Genomic DNA, 8,241 nt, shown 5'->3' on the forward strand with positions numbered 1-8,241 from the left:
TAGCATGTGATGAAATGGGATTCATCCAAACTAGTGGGACTGTCCCTCGACTTGAACCACACCAACAACATAGGTCCAAAATGGATGTTGATGTCATTCCCATAGTCCACTTTGTTTTATATCATTAATAAAGGATACAGTTTCCACCTTATTTGTTATAATTCAGACAGTCCCACAGTGTGTATTTCCTGAAGTTTCACATTTACAGACACAACGGTCATTGGTGACCAAATAAACAACTAAAGTAAATCATACAGAAGCACAAAGTGAATGAACCTTATGGGCCCTAATTGAATTGACGTCAACAAGCAAAGCAATAAGCCAAGTCTGTCACGCATGTACTAAAGCTATCGTGTGGCGTGTGGGAGCATTGCGCCATGTTTGCGCTTAGGATCTTCCTCATGGTATGAAATTAGCGAAATGATTTTGCCTAGTTATTAAATTAGCTTTAGTTCATGTGCTGCGGACTTTGCTCATTGCCAGCTGCCCGTCAATGAAATGAAGGCCCTATGTCTGACACAGTTTGAGATCATCAGTACAATGTGTTGGACATAGCCTCTAAGCAGTCATCAAGGCTGCTCTTTTGACATGGCTACTTACACAACTAACAGAGATTATCTCATTGCTAAATGTTAAAAGAGCACTGTTATATTAAGCCTGCTACAGTAGCATATTGAGTAGCATAATGTATCACAAAAGACAGGCTGAAATATTTTGTAAAAACTAAGATGAAGTGCCATTGCAAAGTGTCTTAACTTGAGGGTTAAAATGATACAGATTACCTCTATATACATAACAGGGTAAAAAGAACTGGTAGCTCATGAGGTCATCAATCTTTCACCAAGATCAACCATCGTCACCCTAACCTATTATCCCTTCATCACATTGTGAACCCTGACTTTACGGCAACCTTGAACTTAATCCCAAACCATCTATTCTTTTACGTAAGGAGCGCCTTATGTAAGGAAGGATAGTCACCCAGAACTATCCAAGAAACATTACTTAACACATTCACACGGGCCAGCTGGAAGCATTGCACTGGCTCTAATTCCCTTCAGATCAAGACTACAGATAGCACCAGCTGAAGAACATTCAGGATTTCTAATATTGACTCCATCCTTGGAGTCATGGATGTCAATAGCATTTGACCCTTTCCTGGTACAGTGATTATTTCTGAGCTTTTGCTTCAATATACTGGAATGAGTGAGTATGCGTGAGAATATGACAAAGACAGTTCCAGAAGAAATAATGATGAAAAACACTGTCTAACCATCAACAGTAAGCCATGCACTTATCCATGTGTTCATAAGAAAGACTGTTTGATAGCAAAGCACCCTTCAAATATCTCTCCAACCTAACTACAATCGCCCTCAATAACTGTAAGGATCGTGACTGTGTGGGAGTTAAGCCATCAGCACCTACCACTTCCACCTCCAACTCATATATGGTTCCATCCTCATCAAAATCGATGAAGAACCACTCCCCCTTTGGCTGCTGCTGCAGCAGTGCCATGGTGCGCCAGTCCTGCCACCGATGCCAGTGCAGATAGCCCCTATGCCAGCTCAAATACCACCAGGACACTTTATTGGGCTGAAGTTTCTTTGGTTTCAATGTTCTTTGGTTAACTCAGGTGCTCCTTGTTCTTATGATGGACGTTTTAAAGATCTTCGTCTCCACTGTTTTAGGTACTTCCTGCTACTCCTGATTCTGTTATTGATCCAGACTCCTAGTAAAGTTCTGTACCACTGACAAGCTTTCCAAGACAGTCAAATCAACATTCCGGTTTCACAGTATGAACGCTGCCTCCTGCACTGCTGAGACTACCTGTGATCTTGTCCCACCCACCTCAGCTGTGATTGGACGTCGCCTGGTCACCAACCCTCCTTTATCCAATAAGTGCCCTAATCTGCCCACTGATGCACAGACCTTAAATTAGCTGTTCTAACAGGGGTACAAAATAGGCTCGATTAAGCTTTGAGAAAACGGCCGAGAAGGATAGAGAGACAGTTAGAGAGAGAGAAAGAGGGAGAGAGAGAGAGAGAGAGGAGAGAGAGAGGGACAGGGAGAGAGAGAGAGAGACAGAGGGGGAGAGAGCGGGAGAGAGAGAGGGACAGGGAGAGAGAGAGAGAGAGAGAGAGAGAGAGAGAGAGAGAGAGAGGGTGTAGCATGGAAGGTCACCCATGGAGTCCAGTGTAGGCTGGGCCAATATAACATTGATGACGGGATCAACAGGGTTCTGATGATTTGTTATTTTAGGGCATCTCATATAAGGTGTGTGAGTGTCTGTATCTGTGAGTGCACAGGTATTTGTTTAAATTGTTATCAGAGTAATATAATATCATAAATATAAAGCTTTTAAGGAAACCTGTAGAAGCTGTATGGGAGGAGCAGGACATTCTTCTCTAGTACGTGTGATTTGTGATTGAATAGAACTTTCTGTCAAACAGACCATTGACTGGACAGGTCTACAAGATCATTCACTGTGAGAGGGATAAATATGGCAGCCAAGCTGATTACTGTGTACCTGTGTGTGTTCATGAGTGAGTGTGTGTGTGTGTGTGTGTGCTTGCGGATGCGTGTCTGAGCTCTTTGACGTAGTTACTGTGATTACAGGAAGACACAGAGTACAGGGAGAGTGCCAAAGACAGCAGGGGGCTGTCCATTTATTAATGTGTGTGTGTGTGTGTGTGTGTGTGTGTGTGTGTGTGTGTGTGTGTGTGTGTGTGTGTGTGTGTGTGTGTGTGTGTGTGTGTGTGTGTGTGTGTGTACGCGCGTATGGTTCATCCTGGAAATAGGTTGTTGTTCTGATCCATGCCTAGAAGAAGCCTATTTAACCAAGCTTGTGAAATATCAGTCTCTTGTACGGGAAATATCTGGTTCTGGTTACAAATGTCAGTGTCTTCTATTCATATTTGGCAGTTTGGATCATGCATAACATGGTCACTATGGGGTCACAGGATAGTTGGATTTTCAAAAATAAAAGTGGCAAAGTACTGCTCCATCTCATCCATAAAGAGGACAAGGTGCTGTGTTCACCCATAAGATTTGTTGTGCTGCTGTTTAACTACTGCTGACTGAGACACACACTCAAATCATGTCTGATCACTTAATGTATCTGCTAAATTTGTTCCTTAAGTATACTTATTTTGAATAGTGTACAATGTTTGTGTGCGTGTGTGTGTGTGTGTGTGTGTGTGTGTGTGTATGTGTGTGTGTGAAAGAGTGAGGACTAAAGAATGCAAACTATATGCACATGGGATATAGTACATGCAAAACACAGATTGCTAGGAGTTGGCATTTTGAGAAGCATCTCTCTCTCTCTCTCTCTCTCTCTCTCTCTCTCTCTCTCTCTCTCTCTCTCTCACTCTCATACACACACTCACCGTGGAGTGCTTCCAGTAGCGTATGATCTCTTGTAAGTCTGATGCAGCACTAAAGAGGAAATGCTCTTTCCATTCACTCCAGTCCACTGTCATGGTGCCATCAACGTCAATACTACAACCAGAGAGGGGGGGGGGGGGGGGGGAGAGAGAGAGAGAGAGAGAGAGAGAGAGAGAGAGAGAGAGAGAGAGAGAGGTTATCCTTCATACCTTTCCCAGCATGTATGTTCCTGACAACATTTCATCCTTACATTTTTGTACATGCAACTCACATTGTTGTGGATACGCATCATCTCAATATTTGTATAGTCCATACATATATACATGTGAGTGTACATTTAGGGGCAGTGAACAGTGAAAGTTGGACAGCTTTGGCTCCATGAGTCCAATTCCAACCTATTTCACCTCCACAGATACAGATAAAACACACCACAGAAGCTGCTAGGCCCAGAGAGGAGTCAAGACCTTAATTGGATTACTGTTCACACTCCCTAGCACACACTCTTTGTCCCTCCCTCACACGTATATCTGTTCCGGTCATTCTCTATCCTTGTCCTGTAACACAGAATGTCAACTTCACCACTCAACTACACTACTGCCCTGTTGTATAATGAGCCTACACTAGTATCAACCTGCATGTACTAACAAAATAAATGTTAGCATTAGCGATAGCATTAGTCTCTGTGAACATCAGGGGTGATTACTGTGTCCACAAGCCTTCTATAAAATTGTAAGTTGACATACTGAAACCCTGTCACTTACGTTCACCATCTCCTCAACAGCTGATAAAAAGATATGTGTTTGTTTGTTTACTTAGGCTCTACCAATTTTGAAACAACATCCAACTCTCCTTAATACAAACTTTGGTGTAGGACTATGTAAACCTGATCTGACCTGTTCCCTGTCTTATCTAGTGAGTTTTCAGGTTTTACTGGCATTTAAAACTTGTCTGCCTGCCTGCCGGTTTTGCAGCTGTTTTGCAGAAATGTCTTAGAATAGGTTGAATGTTTTTCCAGATTAGCGCTATTCCACCCACATTTCAGAAGCTGGTTTGCAACACTGTGACAGAAAAATGTGCAACTGAAGACATGTCTGTCATTCTCATGTTTAGTATGTTATTTGCGATTATAGCCTCACCTATAACTGACTACAAAACTTGAATGATATGAGTATTCCCATCATGTGTGACAACCTGTGTTCTGTGCAATCCTCCATGTCATGCAATCCTCTGCTACCGGTTTGCGGTCCATTTTCTTCTCTTCAAGTAAATACTGACCAACTTCTACCTCTGCATCAACGTGTTGTTGCCACTTTTTCTTTAACTTTGCTAAAAATATTATCTAGGTCTGTCTGTCTCTCTCTCTCTCTCTCTCTCTCTCTCTCTCTCACACACACACACACACACACACACACACACACTCAAACACACACACACACACACACACACACACACACGCAGGGAGAGACACCCTGTGTGTTATCAGTCACTAAACAGCACTCTCCACCCAGAACACATGATCCACTAACATCCTTATTTACCATGCTAACCACTAACTTTAACAGTGAAAAGTTTGTTCTGTGGAGACAAGCCAAAGATTTTGACTGCATTGAAGTAACTTAGAATTATTTAGCTTCACTTCTATTAAATATGCTGTTTTTTATACATTGTGTCTAATAAGTGTAATGCATAATGTATTACACGTATTAGACACAGTGTTCTAGTCCTTCATGGCAAAATAAGGACCGCTGTTATGATCCATCATGTTTAGACAGTCACTTGGTATGGAAACTGAAGGTTATATTTGAATACTTCTTTTAAACATGCCCTTTATCACAGACTCATGCAGCTCAACAAATGTCTCCACACACAGCATCTATAAGCAATTTAAACAGAGATGCACACGTTGACACATGCCTGGGGGTATGATAATATTCAGACTCTGAGTTTTGCATTAGAATTTTATCAGTAACAATGACCTATGGTCTAAAGACATAGCTCAGTTAGTCACACTATGACACTACCTCCACATTTAGTTAGGTGTGGCTTGCAGTCACTATGCTCCACAGAGTGTAAACAATGACTTATTATTAGCCTGTCCTCTGGTGGATAAAAATGGTAACTGCAAGTAGGAGAATAAAAGAATAGGATTCCTCAGTTGCTACTGTAGGCTATGTGTTGTTGCAGAACAGCCACTGCTCACTGTCCAGATGAAATGCAATAACCATTTGACAAATTCACAAAAATTGTAGGTAGAGAATGTGCTGTCCTTTATAGTGGATCATGGCGCCCGTGTAAACAGACAAATTATGTGGGCAAATGAAAATTTGACCGAGCGAAAGTATAAATCAGGATAGCTACCTCTGGAGAATCTTCTGGGCCATCTCCTCTGACACCCCCACGCCCAGGTCTGACAGAGACTGTTTGATCTCCTTGTAGTCAATGCGGCCTGTAACGAGAAAAGTGTCAGTATCGTATCAAAGATAACAGCTGAAATCATAATTACTGATCGACTGGCTCAGAGAGGGTCACTGCCAAATTCTAATTGGTGGCGAACAATGTCTGGATAAAGTTATGCATCTGTGTAATTAGTTGGAGAACAATGTCTAGATAAAATGATCTGTCTATCAATGCTAATTACATTGCCCTGTGCATGTCAATGGCTATGTCTCATTCACACCCCTAGCTCCAGAAATAGAGACTCTCTCTGTTACAACTGATGCACTGGAACAATTCCCATCAACAGCATATAGTTTAAGGGACAAATGTGACATCACCCAAAGTGCTGCATCCTCTATGCACCCCAGACATACAAAGTGATAACTCTCCTACTTTACCTAGTAATACATATCAGTTGTGGCTGGCTGTGTTTGTGTGCTGGTGTTGTCAGACTGGAGTAAAGGAGGATACATTTGGTTCAAAAGCCTCCAGCTCTCACCATCATTGTTCTTATCTAAACTCTTGAAGGTCAGCTTGAGTTTCTTCTCATGCTCCTTCAGGTACTTGGAAAACTCGTCCAGGTCCAGCCCTGCATTTCCATCAGAGTCTCCAGATGTCACAATTTTCTGTTCAGAATAGAGGAATTGATAAACATACATGCATAAAGATTATCAGGTTACAATAAAAGTGTATTCAATTTATGGAGCAATCATAATGGAAGGATTAAATGAAAACATATTGGACTGCAGCACATGCTTCATGGCATTGATCATATCAATGATCTGCAGGTGAGTGTGTGTCTCACTTCCTTTCTAGATGTGCAGATGTGAGTGTGAGTGTGAGTGTGAGTGAAGGAATGTGGGTGTGTGAGAAGAGCAGTAGTAAATGTCAAGGCATTACCTGCTGTAAAACCCCACCCCAAGGACTTAATACCCAAAGTTACGCCTTTTGCCTATGCTGTATACTGAAGGATGCATGCAGTAGAGTGGAGGAAAGTTGACCAGATTGATAGCATGTCATCTGAGGTTACTCTTCCTTCATCAGCTACTCTGTGAATTAATATTGTAGGCCTATTGAGCTCACTTAATTTATATTGTTTATAACTGTCCTTAATATTAATCACACTTAACTGACTACTGTGAAATATATTGTGACATTTCTTTTTTGGTTTCTGAAACTTGTCTTCAACCTGCAAACCATATGACCAATGCAGACTGACACTGACATACAAGGCATCTGAGAATATTATTTAGATCTATGTAATAATAGTTTTTAAAAGTTGCACATATCCAGATCTCTGTGGGACAAGAGTTCGTCTTGCCAGCCATTGCTGCAGGCTGTTTCACGCTTGGCAATGAGCAGAGGCAGAGGGTACATTTCCAAGCATCGGCGTGGTGTGAGCCACAAAAATGTGGAGATATGCTTTGTCATTCCATAAACTTTGCAATAAACACAATAAATCTGATGGAGAATATTTTAATAACTAAATAATGTACTAACTAAGCTAAGCGATGCCCACAGTTGACCATCCTGTGACGATGTTATTACCTGCGCGGCGCCTTTTCCGAGAGATATGCCCATAGAGGAAAGGCCTGCTTTCAGCTCCGACACATCCACTATCCCATCCTTGTTGGTGTCCAGCTTCGCGAAGAGTTCTTCGTAGGACTTTGCAGTCGAGTCGCTCAAGCAGAGAGCTTCGGAAAAAAACACTTTGCGTGCCGCTTGATACATGTTGCTTGTGGAAAATGGGCCCTTGGACGAATGCAAAATCAAAGGATCCTCAGAATGGAAAATATGCGAGAGATCAGGAAATGAACGAGAAGGAGGAGGCGCGCCGTATCAAGCTGCCCCAAAATGCCAATAACTCTGACGCGTCACTGCCTATTACACTTACGAGAAAAGCTACCTAGTAACGCCATAAAATGCGCTTAGCGATTGCCTGGCTAAGTAAACTTAAATGTGCTGTAAAGTGACAAGAATAACTCGGTTGGCCGAGAGACAGATGTGGGTGGGACCAGTTGGGTAATTTCGCCCTTGGTCGCTGCCTCTTCTGCTTTCATGGGGGCACACCCTTCTGCGGAAACAAACTCATGCCAGAACTGGCTTTACAGCAGGTAATTGAAATCATCTCGCTCACGCTTTGACACGTCGATCTATATTTGTGTAGGCTACCCTCTTAGTTTACATCAGTACACAATTTGGTTTGCTTAGTTGTTGTGCGTGAGACATGTTACACCCTTTGTCTTAACTTTTTATGCACTGCTCAACTGCTTTTGATGGCAATAGAGGACGACTTAAGTAGATTTCTTTCAACAATTCAACAATTTAAGCCCCCTCAGCTCCCAACATTCACACACACACACACACACACACACACACACACACACACACACACACACACACACACACACACACACACACACA

The 8,241-nt window shown here is 42.2% G+C and overlaps 1 protein-coding gene across 1 annotated transcript in view; it reads right to left on the reverse strand.

The window, feature by feature from the left end:
* Positions 1 to 7,823, reverse strand: part of slc25a24 (solute carrier family 25 member 24) — an 11,876-nt gene extending 4,053 nt beyond the window's left edge. The window contains exons 1-4 of the mRNA XM_012839486.3: positions 7,366 to 7,823; positions 6,317 to 6,443; positions 5,740 to 5,827; positions 3,384 to 3,495 (exon numbers count right to left, since the gene is read on the reverse strand). Of these exons, the coding sequence (XP_012694940.1) occupies positions 3,384 to 3,495; positions 5,740 to 5,827; positions 6,317 to 6,443; positions 7,366 to 7,548 (510 nt within the window). The 5' untranslated portion in view covers positions 7,549 to 7,823. The remainder of the gene's footprint in view (positions 1 to 3,383; positions 3,496 to 5,739; positions 5,828 to 6,316; positions 6,444 to 7,365) is intronic.
* Between the last annotated feature and the right edge of the window lie 418 nt (positions 7,824 to 8,241).

This window comes from Clupea harengus, chromosome 10 (genome assembly GCF_900700415.2).
Source record: "Clupea harengus chromosome 10, Ch_v2.0.2, whole genome shotgun sequence".
Lineage (NCBI taxonomy): Eukaryota > Metazoa > Chordata > Actinopteri > Clupeiformes > Clupeidae > Clupea > Clupea harengus.